The 27,417-nt window shown below is 32.2% G+C and overlaps 1 protein-coding gene across 6 annotated transcripts in view; it reads left to right on the top strand.

Moving 5' to 3' along the window:
* Positions 1 to 27,417, top strand: part of grh (grainy head) — a 175,977-nt gene that overhangs the window by 73,808 nt on the left and 74,752 nt on the right. For all 6 annotated transcript variants that reach the window (XM_090180608.1, XM_090180611.1, XM_090180613.1 and 3 more), the window contains exon 2: positions 16,310 to 16,615. In XM_090180608.1, coding sequence (XP_090036734.1) covers positions 16,310 to 16,615 — 306 coding nt within the window. The remainder of the gene's footprint in view (positions 1 to 16,309; positions 16,616 to 27,417) is intronic.

Here is a 27,417-nt window from a genome sequence, read left to right as displayed (position 1 = left end):
TATAATAGTAGGATTAGTTTTTCTCATTTATAATAGTAGGATTAGTTTTTCTCATTTATAATAGTAGGATTAGTTTTTCTCATTTATAATAGTAGGATTAGTTTTTCTCATTTATAATAGTAGGATTAGTTTTTCTCATTTATAATAGTAGGATTAGTTTTTCTCATTTATAATAGTAGGATTAGTTTTTCTCATTTATAATAGTAGGATTAGTTTTTCTCATTTATAATAGTAGGATTAGTTTTTCTCATTTATAATAGTAGGATTAGTTTTTCTCATTTATAATAGTAGGATTAGTTTTTCTCATTTATAATAGTAGGATTAGTTTTTCTCATTTATAATAGTAGGATTAGTTTTTCTCATTTATAATAGTAGGATTAGTTTTTCTCATTTATAATAGTAGGATTAGTTTTTCTCATTTATAATAGTAGGATTAGTTTTTCTCATTTATAATAGTAGGATTAGTTTTTCTCATTTATAATAGTAGGATTAGTTTTTCTCATTTATAATAGTAGGATTAGTTTTTCTCATTTATAATAGTAGGATTAGTTTTTCTCATTTATAATAGTAGGATTAGTTTTTCTCATTTATAATAGTAGGATTAGTTTTTCTCATTTATAATAGTAGGATTAGTTTTTCTCATTTATAATAGTAGGATTAGTTTTTCTCATTTATAATAGTAGGATTAGTTTTTCTCATTTATAATAGTAGGATTAGTTTTTCTCATTTATAATAGTAGGATTAGTTTTTCTCATTTATAATAGTAGGATTAGTTTTTCTCATTTATAATAGTAGGATTAGTTTTTCTCATTTATAATAGTAGGATTAGTTTTTCTCATTTATAATAGTAGGATTAGTTTTTCTCATTTATAATAGTAGGATTAGTTTTTCTCATTTATAATAGTAGGATTAGTTTTTCTCATTTATAATAGTAGGATTAGTTTTTCTCATTTATAATAGTAGGATTAGTTTTTCTCATTTATAATAGTAGGATTAGTTTTTCTCATTTATAATAGTAGGATTAGTTTTTCTCATTTATAATAGTAGGATTAGTTTTTCTCATTTATAATAGTAGGATTAGTTTTTCTCATTTATAATAGTAGGATTAGTTTTTCTCATTTATAATAGTAGGATTAGTTTTTCTCATTTATAATAGTAGGATTAGTTTTTCTCATTTATAATAGTAGGATTAGTTTTTCTCATTTATAATAGTAGGATTAGTTTTTCTCATTTATAATAGTAGGATTAGTTTTTCTCATTTATAATAGTAGGATTAGTTTTTCTCATTTATAATAGTAGGATTAGTTTTTCTCATTTATAATAGTAGGATTAGTTTTTCTCATTTATAATAGTAGGATTAGTTTTTCTCATTTATAATAGTAGGATTAGTTTTTCTCATTTATAATAGTAGGATTAGTTTTTCTCATTTATAATAGTATGATTAGTTTTTCTCATTTATAATAGTAGGATTAGTTTTTCTCATTTATAATAGTAGGATTAGTTTTTCTCATTTATAATAGTAGGATTAGTTTTTCTCATTTATAATAGTAGGATTAGTTTTTCTCATTTATAATAGTAGGATTAGTTTTTCTCATTTATAATAGTAGGATTAGTTTTTCTCATTTATAATAGTAGGATTAGTTTTTCTCATTTATAATAGTAGGATTAGTTTTTCTCATTTATAATAGTAGGATTAGTTTTTCTCATTTATAATAGTAGGATTAGTTTTTCTCATTTATAATAGTAGGATTAGTTTTTCTCATTTATAATAGTAGGATTAGTTTTTCTCATTTATAATAGTAGGATTAGTTTTTCTCATTTATAATAGTAGGATTAGTTTTTCTCATTTATAATAGTAGGATTAGTTTTTCTCATTTATAATAGTAGGATTAGTTTTTCTCATTTATAATAGTAGGATTAGTTTTTCTCATTTATAATAGTAGGATTAGTTTTTCTCATTTATAATAGTAGGATTAGTTTTTCTCATTTATAATAGTATGATTAGTTTTTCTCATTTATAATAGTAGGATTAGTTTTTCTCATTTATAATAGTAGGATTAGTTTTTCTCATTTATAATAGTAGGATTAGTTTTTCTCATTTATAATAGTATGATTAGTTTTTCTCATTTATAATAGTAGGATTAGTTTTTCTCATTTATAATAGTAGGATTAGTTTTTCTCATTTATAATAGTAGGATTAGTTTTTCTCATTTATAATAGTAGGATTAGTTTTTCTCATTTATAATAGTATGATTTTCTAGAGGTAATTTTTTATATTTAAAGGGAATATAACCTCTGGTATTTCTGTCGCCCTCCGAGGGTTCCAATATTGTCCGCTGCCTCCCATGGCTTTTCTCACCTGCGGCGCTGATAATCGCTGATTGTGATGGGAATACAGGAAATTGATGGGGTCTTCCATAAAGAACGCGTTGGAGGTTCTATTCCCTTTAATAAAAACATAAAAAAAATATTTTATAGTTTATATTGAATAATATGCTATTCTATTACTTAATTTTATAGGGTATGGGTCTTTGAAATTATGCTAAAAAATCTATCTACATTACGTAATTTATGATCGTCCCCTAAATCTTTTTTATTACGTGTCATTAACAATTGATAGATGGCACTGAAAGCTAATAAATGATACCGGCGCTATACTGTATCGCCATCTTTCGAGCATGGCGACAACCTCTCGCTCTCCTTGAAAATAAATGTATTCGATGATGGCGAACTTGGTATCTTCAGCGAGGTGTGACGAGGTGCGAATGTCCCGGTGAGCTTTTGTTTCCGTTTTCCGCAAACAATGGCATAAATTAAATGAAAGGGCGCGTTTGCATACAGGCGCGGAGACAGCCCTAATTTCCCTCCTCCCCAAAATATTTCCCTTTTAATTGTTTTGAGCGGCCCATTAAATATATTTCAGGCGTTTTCTCTACGAACGTGCGGTTTCAATGTTAGACATATTGTTAAAATTTCGAAATTGACCGCCTTTTCTTACTAAGAATTAAAAATTGATATTTTTCAAAAAGGGGGTCTTACGTAATATTTGATCGCTGTCTGTCTCTAATTTTGCATATGTATTTGCGTATACGTAAATCACCATTTTTACACGCTTATAAAGGGGTGGGGGCTACTTGTTAGAAGTGGTATAAGCACCCGCCAAGTCACGATTCTAATATGTTCTTTTCCACGAAATAAGTTTCAAAACTTGAGAGCGATTCCAAACGCCAGCGAAAAGCCTGGATTTAGCTGTATACGTTAATAAGCGGTGATTGTAGTGGAGACGTGTGGGTTTGGGAAATTTAAAAACATTATTTTAACTTTGTAAGGGTTGTACCTTCTCGGTTGAAGTGTAAAAAGTATTAGATAATTTCAATACACCATTGAATTTAGTTTTTTTTTAATAAATTTTTATAAAAAGGGTGAAATGTTCTCGCCCTTTTGAACGAAACGGAAAAATGTACCGAGTATCTAGGTATCTCCTGTGAAAAATACTTTACATTTTTTTTTTCGATTGATACAACCAGAAGTATATAATATAAACATTTTAAACAGTAGACATATCGCTGAAATGTTTATTGTACAAGTTCCCACTATTTTATCAAAAAAAAAAAAAAATTTGGTATAGAAAATAGTACTGTGGAAATATGTTATTACTGTGGTAGTGTAAAATTATACGTAGGAAAAATATATATCCCTACACTATGTAATATTACTATTTTCTGTATCGAGAATAAACGTGGTTATTTTTCAACCGGTTTTCGGGATTTAACAATAAAAATATTACTTTTTTACGGCTTAGACGGATACTTATCTCATAAAATATAAACATTATATACTTCTGATAGAACCTATACCGAGGGGTAAAACACTCTGCGAGCTCGGTGTACACTGCCGTACCTTTGACAGTGCTAAATGGAACTTGCGAACTCTTGAAAATATGTACCTTTAACAGTGCTAAATGCACGAACTCGGTGTACAGATTATCTGAGATTGTCTTACCCCTCGACCTATACTCAGTTGCAACTTTAGAAAAATAAAATTTGTAGTAAGGAAATTGAAATAATATTTAAACGGCAGAAACTTTATAAGGGCATACTCAACACTAAATAAGGTAAACTACCTATTTAATACGATAAATAATCAATTAACGCATACAAATGATGTAAATTCTCCTAATAATCTATATGCTAAAGTTTGATTTTGATTCTTAGTCGTATAAATTTCTTAATATTATCGATTTCAAATGTATAATTCGCTTTTAAGCCACTTAATGTATTGGGATTAGCAGTGAAATTCAAAAGTTCTTGGAACTATTTACCGGAAATGCGTGTAAATAACCATCCTCGTTTCTATACTAAATTAATTTTCCCTTTTTTTCTAAGGTTACAACTCGAATACATAGATGGCGCCACGAAGCTGCCGTAAAGAAACGGCTAATTTAATTTTCCAAAGAACTAGATTACAAATTTTCTTCCAGCCCATTAGGCGCATACGTAAAAGCGATCTTAGCAATTTCCTCGTTCTGTAATTGGTGAAATGTGGAAAGCCAATGGCGTTTGTGTGTGGGCTATAAGCGCCTCCTTATTCGCGCTATATTATTCCACGTCATCACTTTCGAGTGAACTTCCAACGCGGTTTTCATCAAATTATTTATCCTCCTTCGGTTTAGCCATTGTCAAAGTTTGCTCTCCGCAATTTAAAAGTAGATTACCGTTTGTGCGTATAACGTCAGCTAACTTCGAATTTAATTTTCTTTAAATTGCGATTCGTTGGATAATGTCTGTTATTTGGCGTGGCGTATTCGATTTTGGAAATTTCGTCTCGTAAGTCGAGGTTGAATTTCGCAAAAACCCTTCTTCGACGTCTGACCTTTTCGTTTTGTTTATATCTTCATTTTAATGCGCGCTACATGCCTTTTTCTTTGATTGCCGAAATATGAGAGCGTTGTAAGATGAATTTATCTGGTCAGGGTTTCGTCATGTTTTTCTCTCTATCGGGCCAAGGATCCCCTTTCGATTTTGTTAATTAAACAAGCGGATGACCCTTTAATTGTTCGTCTCATTAAATCCGACTCCCTTCCCCCTATTTCTTCCCTCCTTTGATGTCCCCCTTCCTTTTGTTCCTTCCCCCCACGTCACTTTTTGTTTCTTAGGTCTCCTAACCAGTTTATTTCCCAGACTCAGTTTCTATATTTCGCGATAATACGTTTAAGCCAGTTGCAGATACGATTTTACTTCGCGGATTTTGCCCCAGATGGCGTTGGCTGTCCCGAATTGTTATCTTTCGTACGATATTGGATTCGAGACCAGTTTCTAAGATTTAGGGTTGAGACGAAGTAATCGGAATTCCCAATGAGTGAGATACTTTAACAAAGATGAATTTTATTTATAAAGTTAACGTATTTCTATATTATTGAGATGTATCAAAATTGTTTATTAATAGATTTTAAACAATTATTTAAAGCAATTCGAACTGAAATATAACTATCTCTTAAGTTTAAAGATATGCCCAAAATTTAAGTAATTAATGTATTTTAAATTATTTTTGTTTTGGAAAAACATTAAATAACAGTTTATCTGTTATTGAAAATAGATTAAAAATTTTAACGTTATAATATATAATTATATTTGTAAGACATTAAATAAATAATGTTTTTGGTTTTCGACGTCTCGACCTCGCGGTAAACTAAAAAGTAAACTATTTCATCTTGGCTTATTAAATTCCCCAGTGAACATTACGTACGCGTATTTTCTTGGCAGTCTACCTAGCTTTTTAATTGAGGCATAAAACATATCTACTTCTAATGAGGGTACAGGTAGAAATAGCTTAAGGGTCCTCCTAATTGCGCCGGTTAATTGCACCCTTCGCGAGTCGCCGTAACATTGTCAAATCCCTCCTTAAATTACCACTTGAAATTATTCTTCGCCTTAATATTTCTCGTATTGCCATTGTAGTAATTGCGAGAGCGAATTATTCTAAATACGCTTCTGCCGCTGCAGCTTTTCAAAGCGCAAAAAGGAAAAAGGTGCGAGCCTTGAATTCAAAATAAGCGCTATTTCTTCGCGCAACCCCAAAATTATTACCATTTTGAAGAACCTATCCCAAATTTAGTTTCGGGACTTTTTCAAAAATAATACTAACTTGGTGAAAGTTCTCTGTACGACGTTTAACGAGAAAGTATTGAGGTTAACAGAAAATGAACAACCGCCATTATAAGCTATATTTTCGTGAGTCCCGGACGGAGTGCTAAAGCCTGCTGTCAGAAAAGGGGAACGATTACAAGAGGAGGGGCGTGGTTTTTAACGAGGGAATCATGAGTCCAATACATTCTTGAAAGTTAACTTAAAACAGATTCTGGTTTATATTTAAATCTTTTCTTCTGACACGCGCTGCAACTTATTTTTAACGTAACTAACGCTTGTTAGCCTAAGTTGGAGATCGGCGTTTGAATAAGAAATTATCCAATTATTTATTTTTATTCATAACCGCAAATTATCTAAAAAATATACGAAAAAACCGATTATTTTGGCATGTTAAATCGTTGTTTATTCGTATAAAATGTTCATAAAAAACAGTGAACCAAACTTTTTATGGTTAATCGAAATTTAGCCGGTTAATTTATTCGTTCCGCCGACCTCTAGCCTAAGTTTCCGTTAAACCTGAAATTAGGTGATCCACCATAAATATGCAGCTTAAATTATCCATTTAAAGACGGTAAGATGTATCTCTTACCAGTTTTTAGAAAAACATAAGCTATATAATTATAAATGTTAATCCATGGTAATTTACAATTTATTTGAAAATATAAGGACTGCTACTTCATGGACTTCAAAAGCTTTTTAATATCAAAATTAAAATTCAATTTAATTTTTCTTTTGTGAACTTTCAGCCAGTATACGATTATTAAAAAAAAAATAATTTTGATACTAAAATACTTTTAAAATCCCTGAAGTAGCAGTCCTTTTATATATATTTTTAAATAAATAAGCTATATTGTTTATTGTAATCAAAAACATAAACGGATAATTTCGAAAAAAACTTTAATATTTCAAAAATTCAAAATGAATTTTTATAATTGAGATAATTTTGACGAATATGCTTTTTTTTCAAACGCTTAAAAACTTACAATTTTTTACAAAACGAAAATATATCTTTTTAAGTATCATAAAAAATCTGCTCCATATATCTGAGAATTCGTTTTGAATTTTTAAACGGAACAATAATGAATAGACTTTTTTCACTTTCATTGTTAGGCCCTTTTTTTCCTGGTATAATTCGTCCCTTAACTACGACAACGAATCTAAATAATTATAGCAACCCTTCTCAACAACAGCATTGCGCTCGCGTAGGGTTTTTTCTAACTCTGTTTGCCCAAAAAACCAAAATAATTACGAGTTAAAGAGATATTATTCCTCCTACGTTTATAAGATCACCCCCAGATTAAGGTTTTCTTCGAAATTTTTACAATATGGTTCCTGGCTTGTTGTGGCGCACCGTGGTAATAATTGGTCCGACCTAGTAATCTCGTAAATTCCCTCTTTTTTGGACACAATCGGTCTTTGAGACGTCAACGCCTATTTGGACGCCAAATCGTGAGAGTTACCTCGCTGAAATGTTTTTCCCTAATCTTGTAAAACTCTTCCTCCGATTGTTGCTTGAATTCTCATAATTATTATCACCTTTAAAATAATGCGTCACCGAAACTACTTTTCAGTTTACTTAGAAGTCACTCGAAGTAGCGTATGATTCTGAGAATTTAAATTGGCTAGTTTGAAAAACCCATACCGGCGTTTCAAAATTTAGGTTAGCTACTTAGACGGTGACGTAGTTTCACCATTTGTAACGATTCCTATTTTTTCCAGACCTTCAAGTAGTTACATCAGTAAATACGTATTTAGTAGTATTTTAATAGTTGCTTAAAATTTTCATTAAAATCGTCCCCATAGAGATCACGCTAATAGGAACTTGGAACAGAAAATCTTTTAGTTTGGACAGTATATAGATAAACCATGGACCAAAATACAAAGCACAAACTCAATATTTGACTTTCACTTCGGTTTTGGTTGGTGGGAACAACCAAACTTTAACCGAAAACTATTATGGTCCATTTTTATCAACGACTAATAGTTAACAGGTTTAAAATAAGCTAGTTACGGTTAAAACAAGTCGTTAGTGTTTTTTCGATTAAGGTATCACCCCCTTCAAGTCGTTAATATCAAATTTCCATCATTCATATAATTTTCCAAATTTAGTTTGAAAATCGTGGCCGTCACCATGGAAACTGGGTATTATAAAATCTCATTGTTTTCCTCGGTAATCAAGATTCTGATATCAATTATTCTTTCGTCAATTGAACTTTCAAACTCTTAATGGTATTTCTTCTTAATCTGAATAATTTGGGTGAAAGCTATACCTCAACATTATAAGTTAATTTCTTGGGCAATAAACGTTGATAGAAATTTAGGTGGGCCACATTATCTTATAGCTTAGATATTATTATATAGCTTTACGAATGCAATCATCTTAATTTTTTAACAATTGGGGAAGTATAATATAATTACGATTGAGATTTCCCCATCGAGAACGCGTCGAGGAAAACCTTAATAACCAATTAAAAGAAAATAAAGCTAAACTAACCCTTTAATGAATTATCTTTGGTTTGTTGTGGATCTACTAATTAAAAAATTTATACATAATAGAGAAGAATTAATTTCCCCTTAGTTGTTTTTACATTTATTTCCCCCACAAAGTAATTGTTTTGGGATAAGCGTGATCTAAATCCATGCCATTTGCATGTTTCGATAGAAAGTAACTTTAAATTTGATTAAAAAGAGATTATCGTAATGGATTTTAAATGACCGACTTAACATTTTCGGCCATGTTAAATTCCCCGTTTTGAATTATTCATTTCGAACGATGAACTTTATAGAATAATATTGATAAAATTTCTATCGTACTGTAGAATATAAAATATTTCTTCGTTATTTGTACGCGTATCAAAAGCTGTAACAATGGTTTATATTTTTTTCCCGAAGATTTAAAAAGTAGGCCCACTTTACACCGATCGTGAGGCGTCATTTATCGCGGTATTTGGTGATTCTTACGCGGCTAGATATAGCCTATTAAAGTATTTGAATGCTTATGACCCCTTTTACGAATTTGCGCCGACGAATAGCGAAGAATTGAAACTCTTTGATCGTCATCATTTGAAAGGCAATTTCATGCCACAACCATATTGAACAAAGTCTGTTATTTTTCACTTTATTCGTAGTTGTTAAACTTAGCGCGTCTGACCTTTTGACCTCGACTGACGCGATAATTGGTCCCGGCTCATTGCTAAAGGGAAAATCACGCGATTTTTTTGATTGGATTGACGGGTGCATCAAAAATGTTCTTTCATTCCACGCCTTCTTTGTGGTGGGCTTATCCATTTATGCCAACGAAGATTTTGGCCAAACGCGTTGTCATAAACGTCTTCTTAAAATTACCTCTCGTGCCGCCATCTTTCGGGTGTTACCGCGTTGTTTATTTTTTCGGAAAATACCGCGTGATAGGATTTAAATTTTTGTCTGTCACTCGTTAAAAAATCAATTGGATAGCTATTGTATGCGAATTCTCAAACGACGATCGGTTATTAATCTTGATCAATTTATCGCAAATTTCCTTTTTAGAAACTCAAATTACGCAACGTTATACTGGCCAGCTTTCAACTGATTTATCTCGAAATTTCGCACCTTTCCAAAATTTGCATCGAAGAAAATAAGTTATTTGTGATACATCTGTTTAGCATGTTTTAATAATCATTAATCAGCTAGGCTAACACACAAGGCACCACCTTTGGCCTAAGTCATCAAGCGACTTTTAAAGCCATTAATTCAGGTGGCCGGGTTAGAATGCGTCGGATGGTGGTGCCAAGCCCTTCATGACACGCGAGCTAACAGCTAAATTTTGTTGGTTCCAAATAAGGTGGAACACACATACAGATTGATTAAAGATATTTTCGTTAAATTCTATTACCAAAATTAATATTAAAAGGTTGAAAAATGCTGGAAAAACGTTCAATTTTGGAAAATTTTTAATGAATCCTAATTTTATTTCCATTAACACCGTAAATAAAAATATTCCCAAGATAAGAATTATTCTCTCTTAAAATGATCGCAAATAGAATATTAAATTTCAAAACTTTATTTTGTGGCAGCCCGTAAAAATCTGGAACACTGTACTTGAGAAAAATGGAAAAAGATTGGCACTAACGACCGTATTTGTTCCGTTACATTTCTAATAACAGATTGAAATCTCCAAGGCTTCGGGATTTCATAAAGTTGAAGTTGAAGCTAGTATAGTAAAACGAGCAAAATATGCGTAGGTATAAATGCGGGGGTTTTCAGTTAGTTCCCCTCTGTTTATTGCTATATAGCTTTGGGTCGGACCATCGAATGATACTTTTTTTTTCTTGAAAATGATCGGCTTTCACAAATTCTTTTTTAAGAAAAAAATCGGAAACGATTTGTGGCGAAGCAAGGACACTCGTTCGAATTGACGAACCTTGAATTGTTTGGTTTATTTTTTCCTCTTTCAAATAACTATTTTTCTTACATTTAATATAATATCAAGAACATATTTAGGTTACTGAGAACAAAGCGTCAGTCCGTTTAGAGAAACACGAAGTTACTACCTAGAACAGACTAAAAATTGCAATTCAAATTGAAACGCTTATTTTTAAATATTTTTTATTATAAGGAAAATCGTTAAATTAAATAATTTTTTAGTTGTACGAATTAAATTAAAATTACTGATTATATTTATTTCCTCGATCGAAAAATAAAAGAAAATGGTTTTGTGATATGTAGATGGCGTGATACAATTGGAGGAAAATGGAGGGTTTCGGCTTGAGGGAGGAGCTTAGGTAGATCGCGTTCCTGAACGCCTACGTTCTCAATAAGATAAATACGTTCTTGATTATAAATATCCTTAAGATTTTTCATCCGAAATTCTGGGGAAATGATAAATCTATTAGTGTCTCTTTATGATCTACTAATTGGATCGGTAATTTATCGTACAAGCAATTAAGAATTTAATTATTTTTTATCTGATGAAAACGTTTCCATAGAATCCAACACCATTAGCGAAGTTAAGGTAAAATCAGTTTTCATATAGTATTAGTAAAAATGGAAAAATTAACTGTTAATACCTATTTTTAAATTTCATATTAATCATTTAATTTTACAAAAACGGAATTAAGTAGAAAAATATCTTCTGTTTCTATGGAAACCAAAACTCCAGATAACTAGTAGCAGATTTTTAAAAATAATTAATTCGTTACATATTAGCATTTATATTCATATTTCCCGGTAAGAATTTATAAAATTTGAAATAACTCAGTAACATGGAGATAAGCATATCCTTCGAATTGTTATATTTATTTAAGTACGCGTATTTCCAAACATTTATTTTTCAGACCGAAATAATTAATACGTTTTTACCAGGAAATTCGTACCCTCCGATCCCCTCCCCCTCCAAATTCATATTTTAGGACCCTTTCGAGCGTAGGACCCTTTTTTGAAAAACAATCTAATAATTAGAGTGCTAGAGGGGCTACCTGCCAATTGCGCCCAGGGTAGATAAGGAAACCGAAAATTATGGCGATCGTATGAAATATTGACATTTTTATAAATCGATAATTCGGCCCTCAGGGTGCTGCCATCTGGGGTGTGGCCACTCGGCTCTTGTGATATTTAAATTACCAAAACTGTAGCCCCCTTAAAAGATTCAACGAGACCATATTTTAGCTTTGCTGGTGGGCATATTTTTGTCGAGTTCCCCTTGGATAAAATAGGCAATTAACATCCCCCCTTTAATTAAAGCTTAGCTACGTCTACACTTTCTTAATTTGCATTTTTCAATTGTCAAAATATGCTAATTTTTATATTGAACTATTTACGCCAAAGCTAGAATGTGATAATTTAAATCCCAGGGTTTAGTAATTTTGCGGACAGACGTAGTCTGCGGTAATATACGGTCTCTTTTTTAAAGAAATATACCCTCGATGTAAGTGTAAAAATTACAAATGACCCGCATACAAATTAATATCGGCTCTTTGCGGAGAAGGTTATAAATGAAATACCCTAAAAAAAAGTCGTAATTTTGTTAAAATTCTCGTGTGGTATCGCGTTGGAAATTGTCACCGCCTACCATCCCGCGCCGTTTAAGGCTGCACTCATTAAAATACTACGTGTCTGTTACTCTATTAAAAATGTATTTAGAAATCTCACGGGCTTATGTGGAAAGTAGGGGCTGGAAATCATGGAGCAAGGACCAGAGTTCCACCCTGAGAAAGTGGAAAAATTCGTAACATTTTTATTTATTGCCCCGCTACGTGTTTGTGTTTCTTCGGTTCCTCGTTTGGGGGAGCTATCTACCTTTCTACGCGGTAGAAATATAACCAGCTGCCAAACCTACGTTTTTGTAATTTTCTAATTTATAACTATAGGTATACTGTGAGGGTTTGGAAAATTACAATTACCTTCAAATTCATGTTAAATAATGAATTATTTTAAAATCTGCAGGCTATTTTCACAGCGATAAGTATGGCTTTAAAATCTTGCCATGTTTAGGGACATTCCTAATTCTTAAATAATATAAGCGATGTCGTTCTTGAAAAAAATCATTGATTTAAATCACACAATGTATTTAAATGGAGGAATAAAAAATGGCATAAAATAGGTTTTTTTAAAAATTAAAATACATAGAAAATCTGAGCAAACTAAAATATTAAATAACTAAATTTAGTTAAGATTATATTTAATTCAAGATTAGCTAACTGATAAAAGTAAAATATCCGGTAATTATACAGGAAAAGAGCCATATAAATCAATTAATTTAATAAAATATAGAAATCAGATTTAAATTAAAAAAATCGATTAGATTTAAATAAAAAATATCAAAAAAGTGCCAACCCTGCTTTGTAGTCTTTAAAACTATGATGGAATAAACATGAACAAAGTTATTTAACACGGAAAATTATATTTTTTCCACTAGAAATCTTACAACATGACAAGCCAGGTCAACCGTGTTTGTAATAATACCCTGTGGCTAATCGATCTTCAAGATTTTATGATCTATGTTTAAATACGAACTTGAATTCGACCTCCTGTCAACTAATTACGTAAATATACCGTTTGTTTCGCGATTGCCTTCACCTGTGGCACTTTCAGCGTGGTCGTGAACTTACGACATCACTTGAAAGAAACTTTACTGTTCTGTTAGATTGGTAGACAAGTCGGACTTAGTTTTGGCCATGTTTGTTGTTAAATTTCGACGTCAGACGCTGAATCAAAGTCAGAACTTTGTTTCATTAGACCCTAGGCTCGACGGGGCGCCAACTCTTAGCGACTCTATCACGGCGATATGGTGGCAGGAACCTTGTAACGCCATCTATTAGGAAGTGCTAGAAAATCGTTGATTACCCCTATCCCCAGCTCGCGGGCATTTCTATTACATTCCGGGCAAGAAATATCCTCGCATCCGTCAGAACGAAACAGTTTTCCTAAATCTTCCACGGTACTATTTATACCTGTCTACCTTTTCAGGACGGTTTGACGTTGATGGCTTCGCAAAACTATTTTCGAAGGAAGAGAGTAGCGAGATGAGATGGAGATGACCTAACCCGATTTCACCACAGCCCCGCTCTCCTAATAAATGACGTCGAGAGAGACCCACCTACTTAAAAGCCCCCCTTACCAAATATAATAAATTTTCTTGCCTTTTGAATTACAACCGAATATTCCGTTAAAATTATTTTCCGCGAATCTAGAGTTTATTTTTAGAAATTAGCGCTTATACTCGATTGTTTGAGTGTTAATAAATTAAATAATGAATGATTTAATATCATCTTTTAGGATCATCTGGTAGTTGAATATTCTAAATTGGGAATTTATTTGGTAGTTCCGAGCTAAATATTTATTTTCGAAGTTGGGACCATAACCCAGTTAAGCACAATAGTCTAGAAGTTTTGTATTCTTTTTGGGAATTAAAGGGTCGAAACAATGAGGTCTTATTGTTAAGAATGGTTTTAGAGATACGTTGAAATAAAGGGTGCAGTTTAAATGGTAAGTTTATAATGAGGTCGTTTGAATCTTGACCCGCTAAAATATCCAATTTCACTATCAAATTTTGTATAATTGTTTAAAGGTGGTTAAAACGAAGACAATGGGAATATGGGTGACCAATATTTTCGCATAAACCGAGCGAAGCGAGCGGTACTCCTTGTAAATTCGAAATAATTTTGTTAGTTTGTGAGTTTTGTTCTAACACGAAAAAGGTTGAATTTTTAGTAATATATCACTTGATGTATGTTTTATTTGGTGTATAGTTAACTTTTGAATTTTGGTATTTGCGCAAAATAGTAGACTTATTAGGAAATTTGACAAAAAAATATTATTAAGCTTCCTCGTTGTTTCGCTAAGATCAAAGTGTAGTATCTTTACTATTTAACAGTAAATAAGAAACCGTAACCAATGAAATATAATCCACAATATAATTTGTATAATATTTCCTTAGCGCAATCACGAAATGGTGAATAATCCTTGGAATTTACCAAAAAATATCTGGCTACACTGCCATGATTAAATTGAAACGGAAATGATATCCGTGCCCCTTTTTTTGGCATTCGATAGACCATTTTTTGCTCACCTTATGTTAATAAATTATTTGTCCATTGTAGCGCGCCACGCCCACATTAATTTTGGTAACTTCTTAAACTGCCGAGTGGTCGCTATCGTAGTTGTCAATATAGACTAGCTGCATACTTAACCTGACTGTCGGTTCTTAAAGCGAGTTAAGGGCGACGTACCTTCAACTTATCTATTAAGTGACATATCCTCGTTCAGATTGAGAATTATATCATAAACTGTGGATTTGAATCACGCGTTTATAGTTGGTAGCTGGGAAAAATAATCTACATTCCCACATTTAACGGAAGATTAAAGTGGGTTTCTCTACAGTCAATGAAAAATAAGTTCGCCTACTGCTGAGTTTTTTTTTTCGTAATCGGTCCATATACAAATGATACATCACTAGGCGTGGGGGAAATTGAAATTATAAAAACAAAGAATATTTATTATCTGTCCGCTACTTTTTTGTTTGCTTCCACGCGGTATAATTTAAGTAAAACCCCCGCATCCTGATTCCGCTAGTAAATGGAGTTTGATACAAGTCGTATTTTACATTTTTTATTTTTAAGTGATTAAATTTAAACTCATTTTTAATTTAACATAAACACGGTTGCCACCAATCAGGAAAAACTGCAAATATAAAATTAAACGTAATAATAATAGTAATAATGAATCAAAAATGTCGTAGAATTTCAATAGGTTTTTGAAATATTAGAAAATTTTTGGTTAAAACATCAACTTTAAGAATCACCTATACGCTAAATTATAAGTTTGATACAAGTCGTATTTTACATTTTTTATTTTTAAGTGATTAAATTTAAACTCATTTTTAATTTAACATAAACACGGTTGCCACCAATCAGGAAAAACTGCAAATATAAAATTAAACGTAATAATAATAATAGTAATAATGAATCAAAAATGTCGTAGAATTTCAATAGGTTTTGGAAATATTAGAAAATTTTGGTTAAAACATCAACTTTAAGAATCACCTATACGCTAAATTATAAGTTGATAGAAATTCATTAGCTTCTGATAAAAGTAACATGGTATAATTTTGGCCTTAAAAAGGTCAGGGAAAATCGCAGGAAATTTTAAAATTGTCCTATAAAGTCAGGGAATTTTAAGAATTTGTAAAAATTCAGGGAAAAGTCGGGGAATTCAATTTTATCTTGGCACTTTTTGAAGATAATTTTACTCTAGATCTATGACAATTTATATGATTATCATTTATTTCCTTTAAGTTTAGCTAATTTTTTCAACATTGCAATATCATTTTTACTGAAATATAAGTCCATTTAAATTTATTAACTTCTGGTAAAAGTAAAATATTAAATAAAAATTTTGGCCTTATAAGTCAGGGAATATCTTTTAAAATGGTCTGGGAAAAGTAAGGGAATTTTAACCTAAAATTTTGTGGCAACCCTGTTTTAAAAAGATGGTATTATGATATTTATTTTAAGATTAAAATTAAAAAAAAAACTTTATTTACACAATACAGTTTAAATCGTAAATTTATACAATTAGATGATATTTATCATTGACAATAAAATTTTAAGATATTTTAGTTACAAAAAAAAATACGAATATTCCACAAACTGTATCTCAATTTGCGTATTTTTATATCTTTACAGTAAAAACAAAGAAATAGCTGAAGAATTCGCCAACGGTCAGCAGATAGTATTGAGTGGTCACCCTGAGGCGAGGCTCGTCTCCGAGATGCCCGAAGGGGACGAGGGCTGGAGGGCCTATTACGAGCACCCATTAACCGCGGCCACCACGGCCATGTTGAACGTCAACAGCGGAAATGCCAATCAAAATGACGACCAAAACAACGCCGCGGCGGTGGGGCTTCTGTACGAGTTCTACAAGCTGCCGCCGATGGAAAAAGGCATCGAGAAGGTTCTGGCTGAGAAGATCTACTCTCAAGAAATATGGAAGTAAGTCCGCGTTACAATTGGTCGTTCAAAAACTGCTTACGGGGAAACAACAATGTTCCTTTAAAGCCACCTTTTTGGAGAAAAGTCCAGGCCAGTGGCAAATTGGCAAAAAGTGGAAAATAGTGGAAAATTGGCATAAATTTGGCAAATAGTGGAAAATTGGCAAACATTTGGCAAATAGTGGAAAATTGGCAAAAATTTGGCAAATAGTGGAAAATTGGCAAACATTTGGCAAATAGTGGAAAATTGTCAAACATTTGGCAAATAGTGGAAAATTGGCATAAATTTGGCAAATAGTGGAAAATTGGCAAATAGTGGAAAATTGTCAAACATTTGGCAAATAGTGGAAAATTGGCATAAATTTGGCAAATAGTGGAAAATTGACATAAATTTGGCAAATAGTGGAAAATTGGCAAAAATTTGGCAAATAGTGGAAAATTGGCAAAAATTTGGCAAATAGTGGAAAATTGGCAAAAATTTGGCAAATAGTGACAAATTGGCAAAAATTTGGCAAATAGTGACAAATTGGCAAAAAGTGGCAAATAGAGCCTAAGAAAGAAAAATTTCATTTCAAAGGTTAAAGTAATTGGAATTAAATTTTTAAGAAGTTTTTTGTAAAAATGTCTTAGTTTACACTAAACTTACAATGTTAGAATTAATTATTCCAAAAAAATAAAGACTATTCTAATGTTAATCCGAATCTGACCATTCCAATGCACATATATTTGCCTTAAGAAGCCTAAATCTGTAAAAATATTTTTAATTATATTATAATTTTCTGTGGTAAAAAAATATATTGGCCACTAAATTATCCTTTGTCCAGGCCGGAATTTTCCACTATTTTCCGCACTATTGTACACCTGGTATTTTCCACCTTGGAACACTGAGAAACAAACATTTAGAGCGAAGCCATTAGAGGCTCGATTATAATGCTTTTATAGATACTAGATGGCGCCAGCTTAAGCTTTTGGGCGGGAAATGAATTAATACTGATTTATTATCAAAGTACAACACTATTTAAAGAGAGGATTTACCTTACAGCAATAATGTTTTTATTTACAAACATTTTAAGGAGTTGTAGGGGGTGAGTTGAGAAGTATGTCTGTTTTTATCCCATTTTCCTACGATGAGTTAAAAGAGCGCCACAGAGCTTCAAAGTGTGGCCTACTAGCCCCTGGAAGTAGGCTGCAACAAGGGACAAACCAAGCAGCAGGGAATTTCGAACATAAAGGTTTGGGTTCGTGTGATAGGTAAAAAAGGACTTTGTAAACAAATCGAGGTAATCAGCGTAAAAACTTAAACAGTATTTAAAGTCCCTGCTGCTTGGTTTTGCGCTTGCTGCAGCCTACTCTCAGGGGCTAGTAGGCCACAATTTGAAGCTCTCTGGCGCTCTTTTAACTCATCGTTGGAAAATGGGGGAAAAACAGGCATACTTCTCAGCTCACCCCTTACAACTCCTCATAATTTTAGCGTAACCTTTTGAAACGCCCTGTAGAAAGACCTACCAGGAAAAATTCGACACGTCTAGAAAAAATAGTATTGGGTTTTAAATAATTTAAAATTTCTGGTAAGATTTTGAATATTTAAAAATTAGTCTCTAATGGCTTTTTCCTTGTCTAATCTGTATCGGACTATTGACTTTCTAAACATTATGGTTTAACACACTGTCTCGGAGGCCCGCGGGATACTTGATTATCGAAAACTATACTTAAAACATAATCTGGGAAAAGTCCAAATCGTGTATTACGTATTATCAATTCAATAGTGACCAAAAGTCATCAGTTTTTACAAAATCGCCCCGTAGGTATTGTACAGAAATAATCCGTAATTAAATAACTATTATTAACGCAAATATTTGATGGGCCGGAAATAATTATTTGGGTCAATTTTTACCATTGATGTAATATCTTTTGGGCAGAGGCCCGCGGGAATCACAACATTCAAAATGAAAGGATCTTTATCGAAATATATCAAATTCCCATACTAAATACACACCTGTGTCAGTTAGCCAAACCCACAAGTAGAGTATAATAAAATATACCGTCTTAAGATGTTTCCACTAATTAACTTTCTTAAAAAAAATATCATTTGAAGAAAAAAAAATTCTTCGTATTGCCATAACCCACGAAAGTGAAACTATTATCAAATCTTTAACCTGTTCGTTTTGGCGATGAGAATTATGGCGGTTTAAAAAAAGTATTTTGATGTATTCTGTAATTAAGCAACAGAGGCCGTTCTCCCCGAGCTAATTTAGGAAAGTTACATAATGGATGTACGGAGACAGTCCTAATTACAGTCTCATCCTTAAATCATTTATTTAAAGAAATTTTCCCCTTCTACCGTCGTAAGTTATGCGGGTTATTCCGTAGAGATGGCGTCCTCGGAGTAATATTCTTACAGGAAATTCGGTCTTGGTTATAGCTCGTGTTATATTGTTTTAATTTTCTCCCTTATAAGATTATAATTGAGGAAAGGAATAATTTTATGGTCTATAGTTAATTTTTTTTTCGTTATTTATCAATTTGGGTAATTTGCAAAAAATAAAAAGAACTAATACTCTTTATGGAAGCGAAAAATGTGATGGTAAAATAATTTGGTGGTGTGACGAGGGGCCCCCCTCTGTCTTTAAATATGGACATTATATTAAAATAAAAAGAGCAAATGATTTCGTCATTAGGGGTGCTTTTATGGGAAAAGACGGTCATCTCATCTCTTAATCTGAAGTTGATTATTTGGCTTAAAAAGTGGCCAGGGTGCGATACGAAGCGTAGTCAAAGGTCATCCACACCGTGCTCCGATCCTCGCACTTCCTCGCATTGTCCGCGCTCGTGTCAAGACAAACAATTGAATATGTCTATTTAATCTATTAACGTTCTAATCTGAGCGCCATTTTGAAGTATTGGGGACTCATTTTTAGAGTTTAAAAAATTTCTAGCAGGTATAACCTAGATTATTATCAATATTTTTTTAAATTTGATGGTATTGAACGCGGCTACAGGCAAAATTGCTATTGGATAGGTGTTGCAGTATGCCTGTGTTTTATAAGTTTAATATAAAACCTGTATGGATGTTCAATGAGGAAATATATATAGTCGGGTTACTTTTATACTTACGACGTTAGTTGCAACCTTAGTAGGAAATATTTCTATTACAAATCAGGCAAAGAAACTTGCCACTTATTTGGTAAATTTCGAATTTGAATCGTTAAAAATTATACTGCTCCAGTTATCTAAATTCCGGTAAATAAAGTCAACAAAAACAATTTAAAACCAATTTCTCCATAAGAAAATTGTCCCTTTTCTAAGGTTACTGTTGAGTAACTTAATTTCACCTTTATGCGTTAACTAAATTTCTATTAGTTACGCTTTGATGGACGCTCTATTAAAGTAAAATTAACGCTCAAAATCCAATCATTTGGAAACAAATCAATTTATATTTTGAATTCCCCATTTAAAAGCTATTATTTGTAGACCTACTTACGCTAGGTACGTCTTTAAAGAGACAACAAAAAATCCTCCCAAGTATTCAATTAGATTTATTTCCCACCTTTTTTTTTGTCCATAAGTCTCCGGAAGTCAAACTTTTAAAAATAACAATGCAAGGAGAGTCGTTCGGTGTATTCCCGCTAAAATGCAAGTTGCGGTTCAGTAGGTCAGGAAAGTAAAATCCCCGCCAGAATGCGCGCCTTACCAACATTTTTTTATTCCACATTCACAGGCTTAAACATTAGAATTAAAGTACTGTTTCTGATCCATAGCGAGCGCTGTGTCGATCCACCCGACCTACAAATATATACAATCGAAAATACCAATAGGGAATAAGTAGTTTAAACTTTCATTTAAAAATTCAGTTAATAGGTTTCTTCGCGTTAAGTATGCTGGAGCGGTGTTTGGCTTTTACCCCCTCCCGAAAATCACTCGAGCGTTTCCCCGTATAAGAGTTATTTTTTCTTCACTAGAATTAGAAAGTAAAGTTTCCACCCCTTTTTCAAATCGAGAAACCGGCAATCAAGGCACTATTGTAGGCTTCTGCTGAGAGATCATTCGAAAAAAGTAAATAAATGAAGTGAAAAACCTTGAAGATAGTATATAACGTCGAATTGTCAATTTTACGGATAGTGGGTTTTTTTGTCTTCGAAGACAAACTTAGAGGACTGTTCACGGTATTACGGTTGTGGTTAGTAGAATCTACACGCTTCAGGGACAATCGGTACTGTCCATTTTGGGTCCTCTAGCTGCTACGAATTTAAGTAATTTTAGGAAGGTTTAATACAAACGTTTGGGGTTCTGTTTCCCCCCTGCGTCGATTATTTCTTTTTATAAATCTGTCTCGACTAATGGAAGGTAATTGCGTTTTAACCGGGGTGTATTTTTTCACGCGGAAGTTGAAAAATATAATCGTGCAGTTGGTATGTAATGTTTATGGCGGGTACCCCATATACCTCGAAGTTGTGAAGGCGTGCAAAATGACGACGTGCCACAAGGAGGTGGTGTCGCGAGCTTTAACAGTCGCTGTTGGCCTCGACTTTTATTAGATAAATATTTAGCCCGTTGTTGTCGGAAATATACGGTATAAAATTGGCGATCTGGAATGCTAGTTTCAAATTTAAAGTTATTTCGATTGTGATTTTACATTTTCAATTTTTTGTCGAATTTGACTATTGAAGCGTTGATTATAAACGGTGGAAAGTGACTTTTACCGAAAACTATCAAACTTCATTTGGGTCGTGACAGGTTTTTAGTTGAAGAGAAAATAACCTTACAATATTTCGGAATTTATTTGGTTTTTGTCAATTACGAGTCATGTGGGGATGATAAAGATTTTTTTTTCCAATTACCTACGATTTTTATATTTATATTGAATAATTTCGTTTAAAACACCCACTCTTTTTCGGTAATTACGCATTTCTGTGTTTATCTGTTGTTAATTTATCATGATTTGAACTCGTGAGGCCAACGGATAAAATAATCCCGTTTCCTTAGGGAATCGATCAAAATATTCATGACTTATAGTATTTTTTTGTTTATAATTCGAGTACAAGATCATTGAAAATTCACGTGAACGAAAATCCTTATCTTGGATGAAAACATGATCTGTACCGGAGAGGTTTTGTGTGTATTTCCAATCCTGATAGACACCGTATCCGGGTAAAAATATAAAAATCTACGAAATGACGGGTTTCTCGATTTCTGGCTATTGTGAACGACGTTTTTAATATCACCTACTCGCGTAAACTCAACGGAAAACGCAGTTGCGGAAAATTTTGAATGCGAAATAACGAAGACTTAAACCGGGTTTAATTAAGAACCACTACTACTCGGGTTATTGGTTGTTGTTTTGCTCGATAACTCCGCGGGGTACTTTGCGAATGAAACCGACGATATTGAGATGGCGTCCTGGGGTTTGAAGAGGTCCTATCACTTTCGGTTGTGATGTGTTTAATTGATGACTAAAGAACCCAAAACGTAGTGTTTAGTTGCACTACCGTTTCTTCAATTGCCTAAGGCGCGAAATTCTGTTACAATATATTTAATTCGTATAAATTAGCCGTAGCTTGCGTGAAAATTAAATATTATTCGCTTCCGGGTCAAAGAAACTATTCTTATTAGTATGGCGTGTTAAACTTTGACCCCTTGATCACGGCCTAGATTTTCTCGAGCTTGCCTTAATGTAAAATAACATGTCTAAAAATAATTGCGAGAAAGACGGTTCAAAGAAATTGGATATCTTTTTATATTTTCCTTCATACAATAATCCAAATCATACTTAGAACGCCGATTTTTGCCGAGATAATGAAAGTGTCCAGGAAGAGAAAGTAATTCTGGGACGACACGATTTCAATTTCATTCTTATTCCAGCAAGAGGCTGATATAATTACGCACAAAACCTCTTTTCAATCGATACATAATGTGGAAGATTATGAATTCAATATATTGCCAATCTATAGAAATGACGCCAATTACTCGATATATTTGTGTCGAACTCGAAATTGGGGTCTCTTCTAATTTATATTTATATTCGTATTGATATTGTTGTTGATGAGCTCATGTTTACGTATGTTTTCAATTATTTATCTCGCGGGTTTTTCCACGTGTCACGACTCTCCGTAACAAAATTACACGCATCCCCTTGTCAAAGTGTCAGGCCAAGTATTTAATGGGTGCCTTTTGATGTAAATGGTGGACGTCTAAGCAAACATTCTAGTGCCAGTTACCACGCTGGGGTATTTTCCAAGTTTTCAAGCGATTTCCCGATTAAAGTTTATTTTATTTTATGCTTTTAAACTATGCAATAAATAAATTTGGTTTTTATTCACTAGGTGCTTCATTACGGGTAAATCCTGTATTGCGAATATCATAAGTAACATGTAATTCTTAATGTTACCATAAAATTATATCGGTTATGACAGTTTATCTCGGATCGTTTACGTAATAGAAACTATTAAAACAGGAAACTCGTGACTCTTTGTTGGCAGAATTAGTCGTATGGTCCTATAATTTCTATATAAAATTCTATATTTTCAAAAATGTCCTATAACATCCTTTATTTTTAGAAAAATCGCTAAAAAGTCATATATAACCCTATAATTTTGTTATTTTGCACATTTCAAATCAAATCCTATCACTCAATTAAATTGCTTATACGATGTGGTTCTAGTCTCTACTTTTGTTATTGTTAATATGCTTAGCTACTAGTATATTTTTGTGATAAAATGGTTAAATAGTTTCTATTTTTAAGTGAAATTTAAAGATTTAATTAACTAAGTATAGATTTTGTTTTTAAATGCATAAAGTTAGTAAATGAAATAGTATATATAGTCCTATAAAATCCTAAAATTTTGAAAAAAGTCTGATATATTTTTGGATTTCCAAAAATATTTTAAAAATCTTGGCGTTTCCCGAGATTCCAATATTTTTTAGTATTTCTAATATTTTCGATATTTTTTGTGGATTTCTTGAGTTTCAAAAATATTTTATTTTATTTATCGCCACTTGTACACCAGATTTCGTAAGTGACTAGTCAAGTACTTGGCCAATTTAGCTTTTTCTCTTGAAAGCATTTCAATTTAAACGAAGCTTTGGATGCTCTGTAAAAACGTTTTTTGGCAGTTGCAAAGACTAGTTGTTAGTACGTAGCTGCGTGCAATATTCATTATTTAGTAGGAAAATTAAAACATGCCATTATATATAATACGTTATTACATCTCGTAAGAACTAATTATTTTTTGGATGTAATTTCGGTGCTCTAGCCAAGTATCGAAATATGTACGCTAAATAATAAGAAATAATTTAATTTACATTAGCTACTTAAAATTAATTTCCCCCCTACCGTATAAAATTAAAGATCAATAAAAAAAACTATTGGCGTGTGGTTCACGTATTCAGTCAAAGTCACACTTAGACAACGTTATTCCCTATTTTTAATTATCACCGATGTAGATAAACCTGAATTTCTCGACGATTTGTAAAGATTAATTTGTAGTCTATTTCGATTTTTTTCCGATATTTAATTTGGTTCAAAACTGGATTCCTTACAAATTAAAACTTAATTTGCTGACGTCTTTCGTTTAAGTTTGAGTTATATACTTACACAGCCATCCTAGAATTTTATATCGAAAACTAAATTCTAGTTTTTAATAACCTTGGTTTCTTTTACAAAGAGAATAAGGGTATCAACGTCTTTGATACCAGTAACGTCACTTTCGATGGAAATAATCTGGCAACAACCTGAAAATCTAGAAAATTAACGTTTCGTATATCACCGTTAACATCGAATTAACTGATAATAAACGCGTTTTAATTAACAATTTATTTTATTACCTTTCAAATTTAATTTATTTTATTACCTTTCAATAACAAAATTTAATTTATTTTATTTTTGGTTGAGGATGAAAATTGTGATTTATTCCCGCGTGTTCTTCCCCATCAATAAGGTCTTAAAACGCATCTTTTCAATTTTCTGGACATGGTGGCACCATAGTTTTTTAAAAAATCAAGCAGGAACTTCAAATTAAAAACAAGATCTTAGTTGCCAACCGTTAGAAATAACTCCCCCAAAAAAGACATGATGTATTGGTTATACCAAAGAATTAATATTGATCGAGAGGAATCTGGTTGATAAACTTTTATTTATATTTATTACAAACACGGGTTTAAAACGTGTATCGTATTTACAAAACGTATAATGGAAATTTTTAAATTCCTTCTTAAGCGTATCTCATCTGCCCGCGTCAAATAATTAATGAAACGTACGAAGAAAATCAAGAATATATTTTGACCCTAAAAAGTTGCCTTCGGGCGGGCTTCAATGTCACGTCACTCGGAATCTGCAAGAATTAAAACGCTTCCAGTTAACGAATTTAGCCCGCGACCAATCAGATTTTCTCTCGCGCAGTCCGATCCGCGGTAGCTTCCAACTCGTTAAGTTTAAAGAAAAAAATAAATGTTTGAAACAAGGAAGAGATTTTGAGTTTTAAGAATATAGACGTATTTCTTGTATATCATTTCGAAGGGATTGCTAATAAATGCCTCCGGAGTGACATCTTTGGCAGGATGGTATTTATAAGTAATTTAACTATACACACGAGCTCCCGTATTGTCTGTCCAAAAGGTCCATCGCGTTTCCTTGAGATGACTTTTACACCTATATCCGTGTTTGGTTTTTATTACCTATAGTTAGAATGTAATATTTATTTTTATAAAGATGGTATTGACGTTTCTAGAGTCAATTGAGACCTGCAGTGTCAGCTGCTTAGAGCTATTAAAATTATTTCAAATTCCAATAAGTTCGATTAACAGAAACCCATTAAATATTAAATGATTTTTTTTTAGAAATTGACGACTTTAAATAATTTTTAATAGACAACGATTCCTACAAATTTCCCTTGATAAAAAAGCCGTTGGAGGTCGCTATTGAAATCAAAAACGTCTATTTTGAAATAACTGATGGGGGTTGGATTTCGTATCATGGCTCAACATTTTATTTAATTTTGTTTTCTGGGACGAGTTAACCTTGAAAATATGACGGCTTAATCGTTATTTGCATTATTTAAGCCATAATTTATACGTGCTTCCAAGACTTACATCCGGCGATACGGCGGCTACAACGCCACCCTAACTGCATAATTTGCACGCAACCCAAAAGAGTCGCCAAGCTGAAAACTTAAGTTTCATTACATTAAAATAATAGCGATAAATAATAATAATATTAAATAAATTATAATATTTAATTAAAAAAGAGAAGCTTTGTCGCACGCGTACGGTTCCGAAATCTTAGCATCGTGTGTTGGCTTAATAAGATGACAATCTCGTCTCCCTAAGCGGTATTGTTGTAAGAGGCGCATAGGCGCCATCTAGATTTCCATTTATTTATTCCGAAGGAACCACGCATCTCTTGATTCGTTTTAATTTCTTCTCTAGCTGGAGCCGAGAATCTATTTGCGGCTCTTCGCGAACTGTCATTTTCCAAATGAGCCCCCAAGAAACGCGAAGAAGCCCTATGTAATTATCATTCCTCGGCATCTTCCGAATCGCTTCGGGCTGGCCATCATCTAAAGTCCAAGTCTCCTCCTCCTCCCCAGCGCCATCTGACGTAGAAGAATTTAATGACCTATCCTTAAAACAAAAATATACGATTCAAATATACGTAATATTGGAGAAAGAGATGAGAGAAAAAAGGTTTTAGTCCAATTAAGTCTCCGGGACTAATCACCTTTTTCGCTTCGTCTTCTCTACATTATCTAATATCAGACCCATTAGAGGTGTGTCGCCCCCTCTCGTGTTTCGATTCCCAAATTTTCTCATGATATATTTATTGCGTACGCTTATATTATGGTTTCTGGGGAATTTAAATATATATTTTTTTAATTTCTTTGTGGGAAAATTTTGCTTCATTTTCGGAATAGAATTAAAGAATTGTATGGGACATAATGAAGAGTTTAAAACTTTAAATTCATAAGCTGATTTCGGTTTATTTTCAGCATATAACTTATGCAGCTATGCACCTATAGTTACTAATATTTCGTAATGAACTGGGCTTTTATTTGTTATACCATAACAAAGCTTTGCTATAGAAATTTAATATACACTTTCAATGTGAATTTTATACTTTTTCTATTAGCCAGTAAAATAAACCTAGTGTTAACGTAGTTTTCTCTAGAAATATTCATACTCTCTAGAAATTTATTAAGCAGTTTATAGAAATTTATTAAGCAGTTTATAGAAATTTATTAAGCAGTTTATAGAAATTTATTAAGCAGTTTATAGAAATTTATTAAGCAGTTTATAGAAATTTATTAAGCAGTTTATAGAAATTTATTAAGCAGTTTATAGAAATTTATTAAGCAGTTTATAGAAATTTATTAAGCAGTTTATAGAAATTTATTAAGCAGTTTATAGAAATTTATTAAGCAGTTTATAGAAATTTATTAAGCAGTTTATAGAAATTTATTAAGCAGTTTATAGAAATTTATTAAGCAGTTTATAGAAATTTATTAAGCAGTTTATAGAAATTTATTAAGCAGTTTATAGAAATTTATTAAGCAGTTTATAGAAATTTATTAAGCAGTTTATAGAAATTTATTAAGCAATTTATAGAAATTTATTAAGCAGTTTATAGAAATTTATTAAACTGTTTATAGAAATTTATTAAGCAGTTTATATAAATATATTAAACTGTTTATAGAAATATATTAAACAGTATATAGACACGTATAAAATACTCTAGGATATAGAATACCTTCTACTTTATATTTCTATACGACTTCGTAGAAAGTATATAGAAAAGTTTTGTCTTAAGTATAT

Source organism: Leiobunum rupestre, chromosome 7 (assembly GCF_980474605.1).
Source record: "Leiobunum rupestre chromosome 7, qqLeiRupe1.1.hap1, whole genome shotgun sequence".
Lineage (NCBI taxonomy): Eukaryota > Metazoa > Arthropoda > Arachnida > Opiliones > Sclerosomatidae > Leiobunum > Leiobunum rupestre.
The sequence above is the reverse complement of the archived record's forward strand: the minus strand, read 5'-3'. Positions and strand labels throughout refer to the sequence as shown.